This window comes from Vanessa atalanta, chromosome 6 (genome assembly GCF_905147765.1).
Source record: "Vanessa atalanta chromosome 6, ilVanAtal1.2, whole genome shotgun sequence".
Classification (NCBI taxonomy): Eukaryota; Metazoa; Arthropoda; class Insecta; order Lepidoptera; family Nymphalidae; genus Vanessa; species Vanessa atalanta.
Window position 1 is genome coordinate 12,750,156 of NC_061876.1, and position 23,626 is coordinate 12,773,781.

The 23,626-nt window shown below is 32.1% G+C and overlaps 1 protein-coding gene across 8 annotated transcripts in view; it reads right to left on the bottom strand.

The window, feature by feature from the left end:
* Positions 1–23,626, bottom strand: part of LOC125064465 (disintegrin and metalloproteinase domain-containing protein 22) — a 494,578-nt gene that overhangs the window by 103,485 nt on the left and 367,467 nt on the right. For all 8 annotated transcript variants that reach the window (XM_047671514.1, XM_047671508.1, XM_047671510.1 and 5 more), the window contains exon 10: positions 8,841–8,910. In XM_047671514.1, coding sequence (XP_047527470.1) covers positions 8,841–8,910 — 70 coding nt within the window. The remainder of the gene's footprint in view (positions 1–8,840; positions 8,911–23,626) is intronic.

Consider the following 23,626-nt stretch of genomic DNA (forward strand, 5'->3'; position numbering starts at 1 on the left):
CATTTGTTTTTGTACAACACTAGTAATCGCTTGCAGCGTCGCCCGCATGTTAGTGATAAAAAGCAAACTATGTCGAATATGTTTTGAAGTTATAAATAATTTAAATAATACTAAAATGGATACCAAGGATATCGCAGTAATATCATTTTGCAAATCTCAAAATTATACTAATGAAAATTCCGGAATATATTTCGAAAATATATCTGAAAAATTCATAAAAAAAGACGTGAAACCGAAATGTAATTACAGTCACGCTCGGAGCTAACATCTAGCGGATATTTACCTAAAAATTGTTCCATTAAATTTTCAATTATTTCCAAACGAAGCGAACTATTACTTTTTGGAAAAAAAAGGAATATCTTCGCATCGGATGTTTCGCCCATACACGATCGTGCGCCACCCTTACTAAATTAAACAAGGTGGCAAGAAAATTCAATCTAATCTAAATTTCCTTCAATCCAATTTGAATCCCCCTCCCCAAATCCCCCTTCGGCCCTGGGAGGAGATTCGAAGCAATTTATTTCGATCTCGTCTTCTGTACGTCAATGAAAAGATGTTTAGCGTTTCGACAACTAACTCTTTTCAACGTAAACGTCTTCTATGGATTTTCTATTCTTAAGATTTTAGAATTTTAAAGTTCTATCGCTAAGTCTGTTATGACCTTTTGAATGGTTTTAAGTTTTCTTTTAGTACATTTTATTTAGAGATTTTCCCTCTTAGATTTAAAAGAACGTTATTTATGAAATGATCAAATTGATCAGTGAATTTAAACTTAATATTTTTAAAGACATTTTGTAAATAAACTTCTTGTTGCTTACTTGTAATAAAAAAAACAAAATATGTTATTTTGCTAGCTCAGGGCTAAAATTATTATTGTAAAAAATATTTTTCTTTATATTTTATATCGAATATAAAAAGAAAATCATGAGCAAGAGCAACATAGTTATTTTTGTTGATGCCAAGTTTACGATATGTCTCCCGTTACCTTTACTTCAATTATGATATCGATAGAGTTATTAAATATTTTTAAATTGTTGCTTTGAGTGTACTATTATTTGGTAGTAGGTAGTGGAAGGTGTGCCAGCCAGTTTGAGTAGATTCCACCAGATTAATACGTATTCTATCAAATAGGAACATATAGTATGTTGTGTTCGGATTTGAAGGCTGAGTGAGCTAGTGTAATTGCACCCACTAGGGAATTAATAATATCTCGGCTCCCAATGTTAACATCAAATTTAAAATACAAAATAATGTTTATTTCATTTTATAAAAGTAAATAAACATGAATATATTTTTAGATACATCTAAAAGCCCAGAAACCAAAATTTTTATACCCCCATAAATTCCAAGCGAAAGACCTCGCTAAGCGGCAGACGCTCTGGGTATCTTTACGACGAGGGCCAAACTTATCACAGTGTTTGCATAGCTACAGAATTCGTCCATTCCTCACGCCCCGCCTGCTGTTAATCCCTTGTCGGGAAATTCATACGGAAATTGACGATAGTTCACTGTACGTCTAGTGCTTGTTTTTTCCGATGTTATTCACGGAATTCTGTGCTGTTTCAGTACGTTTGTGATCTACTGTAATCGAATGATTTGTTACTATTCTATGACGTAGAATATTGGTGTACAAATCTAATTATTAAATACAAAAAAAAAGGAATATCATTCAAATTATTATTTTTGTATTCGGCAGAATTTATCGGAACTGGTACTGCTTTTACTCTCCAATTGATGGTTGCTGTTTCCTTTTGTATCTTGACACAATTTAATAAAAACCTTTACTTTTTTTATTAAAATCATCGTTTTATGTGATTAATTCCGTTGTATCATAAATAAACCAAATTTTATAAGGAAATTTAGATAAATTTGAAATATATTTGGACGTTGCATAATATCTAATTAAAACAATGTTGACCTCATATATTGTTTCCTAAAATACTATCACGACAGTACCAATCTTGAAAGAAATATCAAATCTTATTATCTTAGCTTCAAGAAATGTATCATCAAATAAATGGTCACCTCTTAGAATAATAATATCAAACCAGAATTTCGAGAATATCATCTCGCCACCTCTGTTGAAAATGAATTTCGTGGAATTTTTGTTGGAAATATTTTTGAATCGGATGAATAATTCACGAGTTCTTTGTACAATTCTACTATTATTTACCGATTTATTTTATTATAATGACGAAAATATAAATAATAAAATAGCAAAATATAACAAATTTAAGTTCAGAATTACTCTCCTTGTCCAATATTCAGTATTTGATTCAGTGAAATGCTTAAGCGGTACTGGAGAGTAACCGATCAAATTCCCAAGTCTCATTGAAGGATACTGCTCAATGGACTTGCGTTCTTCCATCAAAGCTCCGATTTGCTTTTGTCTAAAACAAAACTGACTATTCCATATTAATATTGTAAATGCGAAATTTACTATTGTGCATCAGAGAAATTAATCGATTAAAATTAATTGTATCTTGAAATTATCGATGATAAAAAAAAAATCTTTATGAAACATCGATTTATCTATAAATGGCGTTTATTAGGTGATCAATTAAACAACATTGTCTTTTTCCTTCGTATGTCAAATCAGTTATAACATAAGGCTATCGGGCTCATACTGATTTTAGCTTTAATTTTCCTACAATTAAATCTAACCATCTATCATACAAACTGTAGACCTAATTTCATCGTATTTGAAAATGTACATGTTTATAAAAACTGAATTATTTGATCTATGTCACTGAATAACCGTAACGGCTGATGCTTGCGATATTATAGACTGTTTAAATACATTTTCATTCTATAATTTCCTTTGAATCTTTATGAATTGAGAGCACAATGGTTCTGCGTTATGAGAGCAGGATAAAATGTCGACGTGGAACTCGTAGTTTTTGATGTACACGTTGTAATAATAGGTATTGTTAAAAATGACTCCATAAAATATTGGTACACTGAGTTGTACAAAACGACCAAATAAATACTATATAAGAATAAAATCTGTAATAAAATATCATTAAATAACCTTAGTACTGTAATTAATTATTTGTGTAAACATAAGAGACGATCGACGGTTCGATGAACTTCAGGGCTTTTTATTTTTAACAAACGAACCGTGGTTAAAACCAAATATATATAATTACGACCGCTTCGACTTTATGCTGGGCTGGTTGGGTTTAATTAAACTTTCCCCAGGCTTCATGCCTGTATCGATTGCGTGTCAGAGCCGAGATATTTATCGAATTTATGATGTAGAATAGATCTCTTGACTCACATGCGTAGGCTTTGTCATGACCGCTGCATGTTTTAAAGCACTATTAATTTAAATTTTAGTAAATAAAATATAGTGGATGTGTGTTCTCTATGTGTTTCTAAACTATACGTCCAATTATGATGAAACTATGCCGAGATTTTGGTCATTAAAAGACCTGGTCAAAAAAAGAACAAGAATAGTTTTTTTTTTATGTTTGTTTTGATAATATAAACGTTTAATTTATACTCTCGTTCTACTCGTGCGAAGCCGACTTCGGACGTGGTAGAAGTATACTTTGATTATTTTTTTGAGGGGTTCTGTATCAAATATATATATATTTCATTTAAATATTATATAAACATTATAGAAGAGAGAATGTAACAAATATGACAGACGTTAAAACGTCTATAAAAAAAATAATTTATAAAACGCATACATAACTCACGAACTTAGCCTTTTCTAATACGAATAATAATCCTTTAATTTCAGTACGAGTCGTTGTAAAAAATACATTTTCCTACTCAAAATCTAACAAACTACCCTCGGAGTGGGTAATAATTATATTTTTCGCACCAAGTGGCAAACAGTGACTGTTTTTCATAGTCGAGGACCACTCATGGACGGACGAATTGTTTTATTACTAGAGATCGTTTTATGTCAAGTGGGAGTTAGGTGCGTGTTGTAACAGCGGCGCATATTGTTTTAATTTAAATTCATCTAGTTGAGTATGATCTGTGGTTTTATTTAAAAATCTTATTTGTAAAAGTGATTTAATTTGCGAGGTTGCAAGGTTGATTGTGTTTACATGGGCTAGTAGACTAATTCTACAATACTATATTACATGGAAATAAGATCATCAGTATTGTTTTGTAAGACAAGTTAATAAGTTCCTTGAATAATTTAGTTATTTTTTTTTATATTTTGAATTTAATTGATGTTTCAAATACTACATATCTTTACGGCGATAGAAGAGGAGTATACACGAGGAGAAGCAATCGATGTTCCTTTATAAATGTAATCTAAACTATTATTATAAATGAGAAAGTAACTATGTCTGTCTGTTTGTTACGCTATTAGGGTAAAACTGAACCGAATTTGAAGTAATTTACTACGAAGCAAGCTTGAACCCCAAGGAAGGAGGAAGGTCAATACACAAAAATAAATACATAGTATTGATGAGTGCCTGTGTAATTACAGCCTCTCTCAGCGTCCGGTGTCTTGCGGTGGTGGTGACCACTTGCCATCAGGTGATTAACTTGCCACACAAGACCAGTAGTAAGACGACCACATACCATCGGCTTTCCCCTTTGAATTACCATATTATATAAAAATGGATATTTAATTTTTTTATTCTATTAGTGTCATTGGTTAAGGTGACGATTAACCACCCGATGGTCGTCTAACTCCCAGTTACAAAAAAGTCTAATATCGAAAGAGAAATGTCATTTGTAATAGATCTATTGTTCTTACATAGTTAACCAATTTGAAGTAAAGATTGGAATATGTCGCCAAACTTATCAATCTTTCGAACTGTCAGTAACTGAGACGTATTTTGATTGAGTTTTAAGAATTTCCCGAACCTCGGGAACCAAGATTAAGCGATGGAGTAAACTTAATTGTTTTCCGATAACTTACCAAAAATGAAAATCATTCGATCAGACAGGTTTTATCAAATATATAACTTTTAAGACGTAAAGATAATTAAATTTGCTTTAGTAACATTGGATAGATATCTCAAAGTCGTTGCGAACTTGAAAATAGCTAAGTTTAAATTATTGTAAGGATGTTCCATTCAATATTTTAAACTTATCGATAAATTGTTCTAAAGTCAACCGATGAATGTTATTTTACATGAAACACAATTTATATTATCGATGTGCGTTTGTAGTTAATAAATTTTAATATTTTCTTTTCTACATATGACATAGTCAACGATGATTGGTGATTGGTGACTGCTCCTTAATTATGGAGTTTTTTTTACTGTGAGTAATACTAGCTTAACGTACTGAGTCTCACTTTTTATCGTAATACATATTGGTTGGTTACGCCACTACAATAAAGCCGGAATTATTTGTACCGACTTTTTAACAATTGACGTCATATCTCAAGCAAACTCACTCAAAACCCTACTTACAACTAAAAATCCTCATGAATCATTTCATCCATTGGTGAAAAACCATATGAAAATTCGTTCCGTAGTTTTTTTTTAATTTATTACGTTCCGACAGACAGACGCAAGAGTCCTTATTTTATATCATGTAGTGATTAGTTAGGTTTAGATAAGGTTCATAAGGCAAAGGTTCATAAGGCAAGGTCATAAGGCAGTGTTTTATAGACAAATCAATGACAATATCACGACCTTTTCTGTTCGAATTTTCGAAAATATTTTAAAGCCACCACAAAGGAGTTGAGAACTGAAAATTGTATAATAATTTATTTAGTACTCAGCGTTCGGTTAAAAATCTGCTATATGCGATTTGGATCAGCGTGGTGGAATAAACTGGGTTGGTACCACTCAAATATAATATATGTTTTACCACCAAGCAGCAATACTTAGTATTGTTGTGTTCCAGTTTGATGGGTAAGTGAGCCAGTGTAACTTCAAGCACAATGGATGTCGATGTCTCAGTACCCAAGGCTGGTAGTGCATTGGTTAAAAAAAGTGCAAAAAAATAAATCGAATTTGTTTTAAAAAAGCACCTGCATTTTTGTTATAATAAAGACAATTTCATGATAAAATCAATACAAAGAACGATTGATTCATATCTTTTACGAAAGAAGATATCATCAAGGCGTTTCAAGCGATCCTTTCCGCATTACAAGAGCTTTGACGTAGAGATGGTTTCATTTGTCAAATCTCCAATATTGAAGCAATCCAAGAACGCCAACCTTTCGCCGTACAAAGTTTTATTTAGTTACGTATGTACGTGAATCGTTTAAGTAAAAGATTCTTGCGATACGCTGATATTTTAAAATATATTTCTTGGTACGCAAGTATAGATAAGATATCCATATTGCTTTGAAACATTAAAAAGGGCTTACATATTTATGCTTTTCCTTTGAAGATAAAAATCTTGTTTTGTTGAATATTCGTTGTCATCAGACAAATGTAGTATTTCTAACATATGTTAGGATATAACTTTACAAATAAAATAAATAATAGCGTCACATTCAGCAACCCCATTAGGAAGCTGTCTCAGGGGTTCAGATATATTTATGTCATGTATTTACCGTCAGAATTCTACTCGGGATTAAAGTAGACGGTACTTTAATCAATTGAAGAAATATGTCAAAACTTATTTTCACATGGCTATATTACATGGTTTGGCTTGGCAAATGAACCACCTGATGGTAAGTGGTCCCTGCCGTTCTAAGAAACATTCACCATTTCTAACACCATAAATATATATAGCCAGCAACATACCCAGGGAACCAAGTAGTTTGGCATCATGTGCCTATAATTACACTGGCTCGATAATAATATAGTTCTTTAAAACTCATGACTGGAAAAGTGATTTGTTAGGTGGACGGGAAAATGGGCCACCTCATGATAAATAATCACCATCTCCCAAACACATTGGCACTATAAGAAAAAATATCCATAGTTATCAACCTTGGGAACCAAGATATAATGTGCCTTGTGTCTGAAGTTACACTGGCTTATTCGACCTTTAAGCCAGAACACCAAAACACTAAGTATACCTGATGAGCAGGTTGTATCTAACAAGCTTGCACTAAGCCATAGCACCAAGAAATAACAAATAATCCTGAATAAGAAAACACAAGCGGAAACACACGTATGGCATATATAATTGTTTATATTAAACATATGTAGAAGCTAAAATTCTCAGTGCAGAAGATTAATTCAGTAACTGGATGCAAAAAGAAAAAGAGTAATATACTTTTACGATCATATAACTGTTGATCAAAGCGCTCCCTCGCCTCGTTTCGCCCCATGCTTATACGCGTATTTCTTATGCGTAATACCAAACAAGTTTTAATTTCTTTGAAACTACTGAAAGTCTTAAGGCAATTCGCGTTTAATTTACTGATATCCTAGGTTTTTGTTTTTAATTTATTTGCGAGAATTACGTCATCAACACAATAATTATACTGATGTCAGTACATTGATTATTTTGGTATGGAATTATAAACACAAATGGAGTTTGCTTGGGCTTGAATGTGCAAAGTTCAATTAAGATTTTCTAGAAGAAGAAGAAATTTATTGATTGCTTATTCTACTAAATATCTCAGATTTTCAGTATAGCAATAATTTAATATATTCTTACAATTAATTTGTTATTTTTAGCATTAGCATTAGCAGCCTGTAAATTTTCCCACTGCTGGGCTAAAGGCCTCTTCTCCCTTTGAGGAGAAGGTTTCACCGCCGAGCACGAGATGAATTATAAACACAAATTAAGCACATGAAAATTCAGTGGTGCCTGCCTGGGTTTGAACCCGAAATCATTGGTTAAGATGCACGCGTTCTAATCACTGGGCCAACTCGGCTCTGTTGTTATTTATTGACTGTCAATAGTCTATAGATGTGTTTTGCAATAATTCTTGTGTTCCGAATTTTTAAGTCCAAATCGAAAAGAGCTCAACTAATAAAGCACAAAGCGTCGCAGAAACTAGAAACTGTGGTATCACACATGAAATTTAAACTCCGACAATACATGTGAATGTTGAAATTTTCAATACAATAAAACGTACGTAGTTTCAGAAATCACTTAACCGAATTGAAGCTCAATTTGTCTAAATTGCTACAGAATCCAAACTTCCCGTATAAAGCAAAACAAACTGCGAACCGGTTTCATTTTAGTAGTGACGTTTTCTCGCATCTCTGCAGTTTACGAGAACCGTTTCGTTCGTACCACTTAATCTTCTCTCCCGCTTTCTGCCAACGATTAAAAGTTTCAAAATGATTCTCTAGTGTACTTAAGAACATGATTTAAATAAAATTGAGCGATGTCATATTTCCTGCATTCGCTTTAACTTGTTTGACTTGTTTGTGAAAGGGTATAATTAGAACGTATTTGCGGATTAAGTAGCGTAGAACGAAACGGCCGAGATTATGAAAATAAATCTGATGTCTGTGCAATTTTTACTAGTGGACTTGATGGTAGAAGTCAAACGCTAATGAGAAATCCAAAATTTCGCTTTGTATCAACAAAGCACGATGTTCACCAAAACAAAGTAAAATGCTACGTTTTTAATTGACATCATCAAAAGCACTGGAAAAAAGTAAAGGTGGAAAGTATTTCATCGCAATGTACATAATCGATTTTTAAATTATTTGCTTACTATATCATAGCAATCAGCTAGCATTCGCTTTGCATTGGATCTCTATCTTTAAAAAATCCTCCAATAAGTAATATATGCATCCAAGATCGTATATTATCTGAACTAGAATCTCGACCAAAAAGTGATTTAATAAAGACAATTCCTTATATATTGGATCGTATATGGTCTATAAAATCGCTTTTAAAACATTTATTTGATTGTTATTCGAATCACCATTAAATGCAAAAGAGGTTTTATGTTTTCAAGGATTCGAAAGTGTCTATAAATCATAACTTACCGTTCTCACTTCGCTCTCGGCACCATTTGCCAGGTATTGCGTTTGCTTCAGATTCGGCGCTAGCAGTTGCCTGCAACAAAATTCATTGAATTAGCCTTATTCAATTTGAAATATATTCTTATACTATATATGCATATATAACGTACTAATATATATTATTTATTATATTATGTCGAATTTATATAGGATGCAGAAATATTAATTGCTCCTTAAAGAAGGTCTTAATTCTAGTCCACGCATACAATTAAAATAACTTTTTATACGAATATAGGGTTAGTAGTCACTATAACTCATGAACACAAAAAAATTTAAAATGCGGCACCAAATGGATCTAAAATGTTGTGCTCGTGAGTTAAATGGATCACTCAAATTTCAACATCAGTATAGTAAGTAAAGTACAGTTACGACCTTTAAATGCTGAGCTTAGGCCTCCTTTACTGTTCAGAGAAGGTTTGGAGCTCATTCCACCGCGCTGCTCCAATACGGGTAGGTAATGTGGCGAAATTCCATTACCAATTAGAAATTAGACACATGCAGGTTTCCTCGCGCTTCTGTGAGTTTTCCTTTACCACCAAGTACGAGATGAATTGTAAACACAAATTAAGCACATGAAAATTCAGTGGTGCTTGCTTGGGCAACATCAGTATAAATAGTATTCATATGTATGTAGAATATGTGATAAGTTGAGGATATCTCCCCACCAAGTTATGTTCATTTATTATGATTGTATAATAATATCTTAAGATAATACAATCAAATAATTCAGATTTAATACTTCATTACAAACCTCGTTTTAAATGGAACAGGATTGAATACACGAGCACCGACCTTATTGGCAGATCTCAAAACTTGTTACAATTTAAAGCAAAAGTTACGTTCTTGTCTTTATGTTTTATCAGTTTATTTTATTCTTCAGTTACTTTAGAAGAACTTACTTTATGAAAACATATAACTTGGTATTCATCAAAAGATGTAATTGTACTTTATTGTTATACTATGTTATTAAAATGTTGGTAGAAAAGAGTAATTACTGAGTTTCTTGCCGGATCAGAAAAAAACATAAAACTGGTTCACCTTAAATAAATGATTATTATTAATTAATTGATTTAGTGTAGGGATTATAACGATACCCAAAACAATTTTTTTCGGGTATTTATTGAGATACTCTGTAATAAAAATGGTGGTTAAGAGTAACTACTGTGTATTTTTCCCGGATCTTCTCAGAATATACTTTCCGAACTCGTAGAACCTTTATATTCAATAAAACATGACGATTCAAAAGTGTTTCTATGAGCCCATTTGAATAAAGAATATTTTGATTTTTTTACGCTTTTTAGATAATACGTAGACTATAACAAAAAACTCTCTTACCCTATTTTAATAAGATAATTTTAATAAATTAAATTTAAAAATTGCATGTAAGACTGAGGTACAATAAGGACTTAAGGAGAGGGTTTAGGAGAAAGAACTAAGTAGATATATTTTTTGTTGTTTATTACATAATATTTTATTTGTAATTGATATATCATTGTGTTCTTTTATATAGTTTAAAAAAATATAGAGATAGCAGAAGAGAAGCTCTGTTAGTATATTGGACATACATTTAGAATGAGATTGTGTTTTTTTATAAAATTAAAAATCTAGGTTACACACTGCATGTAAGAATGCTAATGAAAATACAAGGAACGTTGTATAAGATCTAGCATTCCTCGATTTTCATACAGGAATAATCATTTAATTAAAACACCTTTGTCAATATTAATGAGTAAATACCGAGTTCCTTGCTGATTTTAGTCTGCACTCAGTCCAAACCGGCGGTAGCTTTACGTTCGACTTTAAAGTATACCTTCAATCAAACGATCAATACATTCAATTAAAATAACCTATGTAATAATTATGTTATCTTCTGCAATTCTATTATTATTTGTTCCAAAGACGCACATTACGTCATAGTATTAACAGACGAGCATAGAATGATTGTTTTGTTAATTCTATTTGCATATTTCTTACGTAGTGAATGTTCCAATGTTTTGAGGCGAAATATAATTAATTTAAGCCGTCCATGCCATTAACTATTCACATTACCTTCAATTTATATTTAAACCTCTACACGAGCTCCGCGAAAATACGTCAGGCATTGTCCGTTTGCGAAATAATTTGAAAAATATGTATATATTTATTTAAACATCGCACGTCATTATCGACTGGATTTAAAATATTTTTTTTAACATGACGTTATATATTCTGTGTAAGCATTTTCATTCCAAGTTCTCAGGGGATAGTCGAGAGCTGTTTTTCCATCGTCGAAATTCAGGCGTAAAATATTTCAGGCGTAGTCGCATGGGTGAATAAAAAATATATGTACCAATAGTCGGCATTTACGCTACAACGGATTGATAAGTTTGTATTGTTGAGTGTAAAAATATTATTATTTCGAATTTTACTTGTTAACTTTGGCCAACAAATGTTCCACGGCTGAAAAACTATTGTCAGGAAGGTTTGGAGTTTATATCGCAAAAAATCTTATTTCAACACAAACACACATATATATTAATTGCTAATTTGAATTAAATCAAAACTATATCAGTTAATTATGTATGTTATATTTAATAGTGACTATAACCGCCCATGGACATCTGCAACACCGGGGGGCTTGCAGGTGCGTTGCCGGCCTTTCAGGAAGGAGTACGCTCTTTTCTTGAAGGTTCCCAAGTCGTATCGGTTCGGAAAAACCGCCGGCTAAAGCTGGTTCCACAGAGTGGTTGTGCGAGGCAGAACATGTCATAAAAATCGCGCTGTTGTGGATTTTTCAGTCAAAAACATATAAATAAATATATATATATATATATAAATAAATATATATATATATATATATATATATATATATATATATTTATTTATTTCAACCATATCAATCAATCTCCTTCATGACGTCATACCGTGACATAATCCGTTTCTCAATTTTAAACTTGGCACAACTAAGCTATTAAGGAAATTATTGAAGTGTAGTAAATTGAGATATTATAGTTTTCTCTAGAAGGTTCTAAAGAAAACATGCTGTTTACTAGTTAGCTGGTGGTTTTATCCAGGAGAGACAGTACAAAATCCTACCGTCGATTTTATGAAATATATAATATAAATATACATTACTATATATCAGTACATTATACAATATTAATTTGGGCTTAGGCATTATGCGATTCGTCTGGGTCGGTACCACCCACATATCAGATATATTACCGCCAAACAGCAGTTCTCAGTATTGTCGTGTTCCGGTTTGAAGGGTGACTCAGCCAGTCTTAAAGGCACGAAGGACATCTTAATTCCCAAGAAGATGGTGCATTGGCGATGTAAGGAATGCTTAATATTTCTCACAGCACCATCGTCTATGAGTGGTGGTGACCACTGACCATCACGTGGCTCATTTGGTCGTCCACCTTCCTATATCATAAAGAAATGTCAAACGGATCATTAGTTTTGTTGTGAATCTGGAAAAACAAAAGAGCAATTCCTTCACCATTCTCATATGGAAACGAAACTAAATTTTCTACGAGCTTGCCAGTAGGTATGTATCATTTTTATGACCTATTTGTTAAATTTAGAGTTAGTGTAACAAACTGCTTTGTCTAATATATCATACAAGTTGCCCGACTAGATTTATCGTAAACGTAGTAAAGTACAAAGTCACAGAACAGGGGGTAAAATAGAAATGCAAATACAATGATAATACGATAAATAAAATGCAATTTTTAACGAATAAAATAAAAAAGAGAGCAAGAAATACAAAAAATAATAATGGATCTCAACGGTAGCAACGAGAACCTATCGATTAATATCATTATTATTCCGCAATTCCTCAGATGAGGTACATTCTCGCTCCAGCCTATGCCCCATCGTGTGAAGGTAGCTAAACCCCGCCGTCAGCGAAATTTCACTCGTAAAATACGGGATGTTACCAGTAAAAAAAAAATGTTTTTTGTATTTAAATAGCAGTTTAACTACTAGTTCATTATAATTAAAATAATTGAACAACATGAATAACATTAAGATGTTATTAATCAAATATTCGTGTTTCATTTCCGTTCTTTTTGTTCTAAGGACACAACAATGGCTGCCAATAATGACGCTCATGACGTCAGGATGCAGTGCTCATTAATAGCGCCATCTGACGTGCAACCGAATAAATGAACAGCCCGAAGCGATACAACGCGATTAATTTTCGACTTTATCCCATCGTGACACGGTCTAATTTATCGTGGCTGCAAAGCCATCAATAAGTTTTGAGGGATATAACGGACGTTTCAAATTAATATGAACGCTGGTAAAGATAAACTACGAACTTTCATTAGTTGTTTTTGTTCGCTATTTTAAGGCTAGAAACGTAGTCTGTTGAGAGTTTGCTTCGAAGTTTTAATAACACTGTTTAAAGTATAAAAATGGTAATGTTTTTTCAAAGAATATTAGAATCGTTGCCTTATGATAAATGAGTCTATGGTTTTTTTTTAAATATTCCCGATGATTGTTAACAGACAGTTCTGGTATTACTAGGAAATAATTACTATCCTACAATGGGGATCGGCGTATTGATACACATTTAGTATATATATAAGTTTCTTGCACGGGTTCTAGTACATTTAATACAATTATGAATGATATGATTTTAAAAGTGTATTTGGTTATTATTTAGATTTTGAATATATTTTTTTATATTTACGTGATATATATATTTTTGAATAAGTCAAACTTTGCTTCATGATATTTTACTCGGTGGTAGGGCTTTGTGCAACCACAACAGTTTGTACAGGTACAAAGGACAGAACGCTTAGCTCCTAGTTGGTGGCGCATTGGCGATGTAAGGAATAGCTGTTTTTTAAATTTAGCCCTATGTTGTTTATGAAATAAAATATCGTCATTTAACTTAACTACAGAGGTGATAAATTGAAAATTGAAATCCAATCAGTCTACTACAGAACTATATTTAAAGTAGAGCTACCGCCGGTTCGGAACGTAGATTCTACACAGAAGAACCGGCATGAAACTCAGTAATTACCCTTATCCAACAATTGAAATACATTGTTGTTAGTTATATACAATAATATATACATATATACACAAAAGCAAAATAGCATTCACTGCTTTCTGAATCACGAAATCTCACAACTATAACTCCTAGAAACTTGAAATTTGTCAGATAGGATCTTTATAGGGGGGTAAAACGGGGGTTGGAAGTTTGTATTTTATACATTTCGTGCGGGTAAAGTCGCAGGTTCAGCTAGTATAGTGCCTATATATATCCTGCCTGAAAATCAACAAGTTACCTCTACGATTTTTTATCATCTATATAATCTTGTATTGAATAACATGCCTTATTCATGATATTATTATAATATGTATTTTTACATATCATTTGAATTTATGAATCGGCAAAGTTAAAAATAACAAGTGAGAAAACTACCAGTAAAAACAGGAATCATTAAAAAACAAACACGGGGTTTAAATAGTACAAATATTTATATTGATATATCGACATTTCAAATATGTTTACTTATAGTTAAATATAGAGTAAAAATACCTACCTTTTCACATTAAAACCAGTATTTAATCAATATTCCCATAAATTCTCGAATTCAATTGATATTACTTGTAAATTCATTGCGATCCAGAAATCCTTTTCAAATAAATATTTTAAATAGTACCCGTGAAGTATATTCGGTATAAGAATTAAAATGCAGGTCATAACGAGCTTCGGTTATCATCCCTCGGCGCGGCGGCGAACGGAAATTTTTGTAGTAAACAAATTTCGCCAATAAATAATTTTTCTTGCGGCAATTTTCGTTGAAAGTGGAACAAAACATGAGCTTATATATTTTGACGTCTTTGCTTAATTTTTCATTTCATATTTTGAAGTTTTTAATTTGCACGAAATGTGTTATTAATATGTGTGTGTTTCTATGTGCTTGTGTGTGTAAAATGATGTGTAATTCCATTAGTTATTTAGAATAGAATATATTTAAAAAATATCTATGTTCTAGTGCTAGTTTTTATTTGTTTTTTTTTTTAATGTGTTATATGTTTTTCTTGTGTCTAAATTATATATATTGATAGCTATTGCAAATGAATTTAACTTGACACAAAATTTCATTTTGATTTTTTAAATTCCATTGACATTTTATAAAAATATAAATATATATCCTAAAATCTTCAAGTTATTACGGTTCGGACAAAATATTTAACAAAACTCTTATTTTTTTTATTTTTAGTTTTGTTTAATTTTAGTTGCGTCTGTAGAATAATAAAATGGAAAAGATTAACAATAGAGTTCGAAACATTCAAAAATATGTACATATATATTCTCAAATTTTGAATTATTAATATTTATCATAAAATTCGAACCAATTAGCGAACACCAGAATAATTCATTGATAAAATATCATTCCATTCATTTCGTTATTCACCGGTATTGAAAATAAAAGGAAAAAATATGAAATATTCTCGCTTCCGCTTATAAATTACGAGCGAGCTTAATATATCTGGCATATTTCACTGCTCCTTTTGGCCGAGGGCGTCATGGCGGCGTTATTTACTTTATAATGAAAGAAAATCCCGTTTTGAACGATTCTGAATAGATCCCACGTGACCTTAACAGGATTGTATGTGGTCTTTATAAATTGCCACGTTCGGGTTATTCGGGGACTTATAGGGACTTAAATATATCTTTTACGAACAATGAAACTCCACAAGTAATTGTGCAACCACGAGCAGAAACAATGCTATTCAAATTTAAATCCTATGACAAAAAATATTGGTATATAAGAGCGTGGAATTAGTATTTGTTGATTTTTAGTTAGGATATATGTAGTTATATAAATTTATTTGTACATTTTTCACATTAAATTAAAATGTTCGACGAAAACTACTGAGCTCCTTGCCGGGTGTTTTCGGTAGAATCTACTTTCCGAACTAGAGGCAGCTTTGCATTTAACTCAAAGTTGTTACAAGAGTCGAGATGGTCCAGTGGTTAGAACGCGCACGCGTTAACCACTGGGCCATCTCGACTCGACTCGACTCTTAACCGATGATTTCGGGTTCAAACCCAGGCAGGCACCACTGAAATTTCATGTGGTCCAGTGGTTAGAACGCGCACGCGTTAACCACTGGGCCATCTCGACTCGACTCGACTCTTAACCGATGATTTCGGGTTCAAACCCAGGCAGGCACCACTGAAATTTCATGTGCTTAATTTGTGTTTATAATTCATCTCGTGCTCGGCGGTGAAGGAAAACATCGTGAGGAAACCTGCATGTGTCTAATTTCAACGGAATTCTGCCACATGTGTATTCCGCCAACCCGCATTGGAGCAGCGTGGTGGAATGTGCTCCAAAACCTTCTCCTCAAAGGAGACGAGGCCTTTATCCCAGCAGTGGGACATTTACGGGCTGCTAATGCTAAAAAAAATGTTACATGACGTTTCATAAGTGTTCTTATCATGAGCCAACTTGAATTAAGAATAATTAGATTTGATTTGGATCGACGATTTATTACTGGCGTAGCAACCGACAAGACGAGAATGTATACATACATATATATGAGTGAGATTGTAGTTTAAATACTTAAGTGATAATTATGAAATGTTGCATGCAAGTTGTCAAGAACTAACCTAACACTGCTCATAACTAGCCAAAGTCACGAGAGGAATCTAGTAGATTTATAAGTAAGGAAATAAGAATTAGTAGAATTACATGAAGTTTTTAGATATTATCCATATTACCTATTGTATGTAATATACCTTACTATGTAATATATACGTAAGTGAATAAAAGAGTCAAGTTATTAAGCAAGGCTTCGATGCTCAGACTTGGATGTGTAGACTTAATTGAAAAAGTCAAAAATTACATTACAAAAAATTATTTTAAAATTGACAATAAATGATCAAAATTCATATAACTTCTACCCGCTCAAATATATTTATGATAAATATATTTTAGGTATTTTATTACTTTTAAATTATTTTATACAGTGTAAAGCAAATTAAATTTCTTATTTGCTTACAAGTTATCATTGAAATATTACAGAAAAACCTTCGCTGGTTTATTTTACATGCTCACCATCAGAAACAAAAATCTAGCGTTAGTATCGTTTTCTTTTGTGCCTGTAGTTACACTGGCTCATTCACCCTTCAAACCTGAAACCTAGTAAATAGTATTTATTGTTCATGAGTAGATCATTTACAAAATGAAATGTAATCACGAATTAAGTGAAGTTACGCCCCAAGAACCGCCAACTGATGCGAAAGCAAGCTCAATCCTGACCCTTAGGCCATGAGCGTTATTGCCGACAAAACAATCTTTAAGATTAATTTTAATGGCAAATATTCATTAAACTGTTACCATTCCATTAAATAACTTTCTCATGAGGAAATGAAATATCGAAATAAATGTTTATTTTTTTATGGTATCGGACGAGCATATGAACCACCTGATGGTAAGTGGTCACCACCGCCAATAGACAATGGCGCTGTAAGAAAAATTAACCTTGGGAACTAAGACATTATGTCCCTTGTGCCAGTAGTTACACTGGCTCACTCACCCTTCAAATCGGAACACTACTGAGTACTATTGTTTGGCGATAGAATATCTGATGAGTGGGTGGTACCTACCCAGACGGGCTTGCACAAAGCCCTGCCACGAAGTAAGTTTATTGAAAGAATTAATGAAATCCAATAAATTGATATGGAGTTAAGTATAGTAGAAGCGAAGTATACTACTTGTATAGGAAACACGGTTCGCACACACTAGGGAGTAGAGATCGGTGGCGGAAAGGGAGCACGACGGCACATGAGAGCGTCATGACGTTAACGGTCAGGGCATATAAGTCGGTATTACCCCCAAAGCGCGCCAATAGATGCTTCACATGGAAAATATAACATTAAAAAACCTTCGTTTTAATTCAAGTCTACAGAGATATATATAATAACATGATATTATGTGTTTGTTATTTTGCCCCTTAAAGGATATTTGAATTATGAACAACATTTCACGTATAATGCCAGGTTTTGCATAATTTATTATTTTCAAAGAATGCCTCTTGCGGATTATTGTTCAAAGAGTCTACATGAAATAATCTTAGGTAATGCGTCTATTAAATGAATATTCATTATATAACCCTTTAAGGTGAAAATAATAGGATAAGATGACATCGCTGTCACAGTTCTAATTCAAACGTAAATTTAAAATTATAATATATGATATTTATGATATCATTGTACACATATAAATAAATTACCTTAGCACGACAAAATCAAATTCTGTACTCAATATAGAATCAAAAGAGATTTGTTATGTTCCGTTTTTGTTTCTGCTTACGATTAGAAGTAGGATGTTAATATTTATTCCATCAAACGAGTATTCATTTCTCACAATAAGTCGTAGATAAAGGATAGTACTCTCATTGTTATTTTTTTTTAATTTTTAAAGTATTATTTTGTAAAAAAGTTTTTGTCTTTTGTTTTTGTCAAATTTTGTCTTGGTGGTTGGCCTTTGTGCAAGTAATTTTTTTTTTTTAGACGTTTTAACACTTCAATAACCTACATACATCTGGAAAATTTGATATGCTTAATTAGTGGAAAAGAGTAAATTTTGCGACTGACCTTGGTAGTCTTCATATGTCAATTTATATTTATACTAATACAAAAAATCAAAATTGCTTATAAAAGGCTTTCTGAATAAAGTACACATCACGTTATCTATTCGCCTGTAATTTGCTTATAATTATGGCACACCCACGTCCACGCCCACGCCGTCGTCTTTGCTTGTAAAACAGTATACGTTACTTAAAATACTTATTTGAATAAGGACTAATATTGTCTGCCAAATAAATTAAACTATATAGAGTTTCAGTCGACATTCAAATTGTGTTCATATATAGAACTGAATAACTTTCTGAAGAATACAATAGTTCAGCAATAAGATCTGAAATCGTTCATCTCCAAACTAGATGGATTTATGACACAGGTACGACACGAGAAGTATTGAACCCTCGGAATACGACTTTCGATAGCACTCATCGAAAATATTTCATACGTTGCACCGTAGGAACAAATATGATATGTGTCTTCTCGTGGAATTGAAAATTTGATCAAAGAATGATAAGGATGAGGGAATGAATTAAGTTAATAAGTAAATCAGGAATACGGGGAGCATATCACCATATTTTTTTTTGGTGTTGGTTTGGTGGAGTTTTGTGCTAGCCCTAGTCTGAGTTGGTACTACCCACATCAGATAATCTATCGCTAAACAGCATTGTTGTGTTCCGGCTTGAAGGGTGAGTGAGCCAGTGCATTAAAGGCACAATGGACATAATATCCTAGTTCCGAATGGTGGTGGCACATTGGTGTAAGGAATGCTTAATATTTCTTATAGCGCCATTGCCTACTGGCGATGGTGACCATTTAACATTAGGTAGCCTATTTGCTCGTCCACCTAGGTACATCATAAAAAAAAAGTTACGTTAACTACAGAGATACAGGGGTGAAAACTGGCTGAAACGATGATAATAACGACTACAGTCTTTAAGTATAGTATGCTTATACTGGGGATGAAATTTAAAGATTGTTTAAAAAATCTTAGAAATGATAGTCAAAAGAAAAGTAAATAAAAAATAATAGTTATTACCTAGCAATAATAAATAAAAAAAGGTTAAGTTGGTTAGGTTCCTAAGAATTGAAAATGTTATAACAATTAGGTAATACTGATAGTATTATATTTATCATAAATAAAACAGAAAAAAAGGAGTTGAACAGTTACTAGTAGAATTATATTAAGCTAATGGGCCAAAAAAAAAAGTTATAATCATCAAACACGCTTTAATTGTAAGAGATAATTTATGTTATTTAAAACAAGAATTGAATATGCATTATCAAATGCATTGGATTAGTTAAACGAGACCCAATTCAATATTTATTGAAGGAATGGTCTGGCCAATCAAGCGTGCTGCCTTTTTACCTTTCGCTCGAGAAGTAAAGGAAGAGAAAAGTTTATAAAGAGACGACTGAATCAAGAAAAAACTTGCAAAAGTTTCAGGAGACCCTGCGAAGTTTGTATGCAGAGCTGGCGAATAAATTGATAATGTAGAAAGTTTATTTCGTATTAAAATCACTGAGGCAAAAACACTTTTTAAAAAATTTCATATTCGTATTGGAGCTAAGTTATGAAATATTAAAAAATGTTTGGAAAAATAATTTCAAAAAATTTAAGAGTTTTCTTTAAAAAATATACTGAATCATAATTCATTAAGAATAGTAGTTCTATAGATCCTATACCACTCTAGATAAATTATTATTTAAGAACCAAATTATATGTATAATTCATATCGATACATTTCAAATGTTGGAAATGAGCAACTACTGAGTATTTACCGGTTCTTCTAGGTAGAATCTTCATTCCGAAACGGTGCTTCGATAACTTTATGTTTGATACAATTCCGAAAAATGATGATTCAACCGTGCTTGTAAAAGTGCGTGTTATAATAATATATATCTTTATGTTATAAAGTAGATATATCTATATCGATAGTTTGTATGATTTGGAAATTCTTGTTGCGGAACATAATAATATAATAAATGTAATAATTTTAAGCTACGATTACAAGAAGAGGTACAATGTCTACAGTTGTCTTTCAGTAGTCAATTATAAGCAATTTAATTATATGCTTCATATTAATATCGTAATTTTCATTTTTGGTTGAAATAAAAATCTGTAAATATTGCTACATAAGTTTTTCGGAGTGACAATAAATTCACATTTGAAAAGGTGGTAACTACTCACATTAGAATTAAATTTCTAACAAATTTAATACTGGTAGTAATATTACTGCAAACATTTTGCGAATAAATGCAATCTCACGGAGTCTCATTTTAATATATTTTATTAAATTTTTACTTACAACCAGTAAATATCTTCTGGATCTGGCTTTATGTTTTTCACAAAAATAACACGAGGGCAAGATCGAAATTGCTTTTGAATGCTGATGATCGGAAACACTCAGTAAATATTTTCTTAAGCCTTTCCAGACGACCAAACTAGCGAAAGGAAAATAAAGAATTTTCCAGTTCCTTAACAACTCACGACGGTCACGCTTCAATGCACTTTCACTCTAAAATAAACTGTAAGCTTTATATTTATAGGTATCTGCTAACACAATCGTTTCTTGGGATAATTTGTTATAATATTTTAGTGTAAGGCAAAACTTCACATTACAAAATTTTGGCTGACAATGAATATATTAGAATTATGGCTGATCCACTAAATGTCATGCCTTAGAGTAACTATATTTTCTTTGATATTCATCCTTATAAATTTCGCGCGAGTAAAGCCGCAGGTCCAGCAAGGAAGAATTATAAAGCTATTAATAAAAAAATTAGGTCATCTGTCTTGAGTCTACTTCTTATAATTTTCACTATTGTAGTGAATGACAGTTATATTACATATTTTCTAATAATTTCATCTGCTTTGCTATTAAGGTTTTGAAGATCAGTTCGCGATGAAACGTTTACACCTAAAATTCACTTACTAAGCCCTAAAACACATTCCAAATTCTAGGATACTAAAATAGTCCAGTTTATGTTATCCTTAATAAATATTATATTTAATAATATTACTCTGATGTCAGTTCCTATCAGCCTATTATATAGGTCCCGTGATGTATTGAAGCGTTATCGTTAGCGAGAGAGCCGTTGGGCATTTACGCTTGAACAGACAAATGTGTGAAAATGGCACGTGTCAAGGAATCCTCCGGTATTGTATCTTCAAATAAGCCATGCGGAAGCATCGCAGTAGCCGTTGTTTCATATCAGCCTTAGATCGAACAAAACTTTGAAGTTTTATTTTGGTTACCTTTAATATCTAATATTATTGTCGTGAGGATTTATTTGATACGTTTGTAACTAATAAACCGATTATTGAATTTGATTTAGATGTTTTTATGAAAGTGACTGTTTTTATGGACATGTAAAAACTTTGTGTACATTTTTACTATTGTACTTTAATATTGTTATCCTAACCAATAAAATCCATCAAAAAGCAGTTCAAAATAATTGGGTTGGAGTCAACCACCATTTTAAGACAAAACTTTTTCTAATTTTATAATTCGAAGACTTTCAACAGTTGCAACTTTTAGATCTTCAACATCCATTTAGTATTCCGTTCGCTCCTTCTACATTTTCTATCTCATTGCCTGTCTTTGTCTCAGTCTAATCCTTTTATGTTTAGTACTAAATCTTTTAATTTAACATTAAATTAGTGCTACACGACAGACTTCAAGCGGATTTATTATTTCGTTCAAGTTGTTTATTAGCAACGTCTTTCAAATTCTAGAATATATATTTTGAGGCAAAATTATCTCTTTCATTTATTAAGATGGACTTGATTAAATTCAATTATATTTTTATTGAAGACAAATATTTGAATCCATTTTTAAAATAAGTCCAAGTTGAAAATATTAAGCCTGTCGGGTTATAAAAGTTCACAATACATATGTTTTGAAAACATTTTCTTGGAACAAGTATAATACACGAAATTATATATAAACTTTTAACGATCAATTACCAAAAAAAAAAAAGTTCTGTTTACTTTCATCGATGAATTTCAAAGTAATGGTGGAATTCAAATTGACCTACTTTGAATTTCATAATTCAGTTCACGAATATTTTAACTCGATTACGTTATTTCATGAGAAAACCAGTAACTTATACGACCTGAATGCAACGAGGATCCGATATTTGGGGCATAATCATATGACGTCAGAGCGGTCATGACGTCACGTCAGAACCACGCCCCGTAGTTTGTGGTGTAATTTATGAGTAAATTGTCTAAGTTATCGATGTTGTACACAAGTTACCTTGTTCGGAATTTGATTTAGTAGTGTTACAATGATTGTACAGAGCATTGCGTTGATTTTGCCAAATAATTTTGATTTATTTCTGTAATAGAATTTATTAAAAAAATATCATTCAAATTGAACGTAGAAGTAACTGATGCTCACAACTAACAAAATTATCATTATATATTAATTATATAAATAAATATTACTACGTATTGTCATCCGTGACATATACTGTAATTTTTGTAACGTGTGCCCACACGTTACATTTGTGTGTGTGTGTACATTTGTGTGTGTTTCAGCTAGATGATACGAGATATTTTTATCGTTTAAGCTTTCGAATTTAAAGAGTGATTAAAAAACTATCTACTATCGATATGAGTTCAGTAAATCTTGTGTTAAGACGACAAAAGTGAAAGTATTTGATGGAAACTGCGACTCCCCATCGATAGCGGCATATCGTTGAGCTAGTGACACTTATTTTTATTATGTTCAACTTTTATAGATTAATTTATTGTTGTTTAGAGCGTCTTGATTTTTTGTTTCCGCTGCCGCTCCAGCCTTAGATCTATTGCATGAAATGAAGCGTTCGTGTATTGCGTTAGGTTAAGCATACTTAGTGCAAATACCTGAGTTCCTTTATATGGTTAAGTCATTCAACGTGTTTATGCATTTAAATCTTTCAGAATAAAATTAGGGTATATTGAATGAAATTTGTAAAGATATATTTAGATATGACTAATGTATTCCATTGCGTACAGTTTTCTTAATATTACTGACATCATGAATTAAATTATATTTTGTATTCCAAATAGGTTATGATATTTACGATGGTAGGCCTTCGTGCAAGCCCTTTTAAGTAGGTAACAGGAAGTAATCTTATATTCTACCGTCAATTAACAACAGTATAA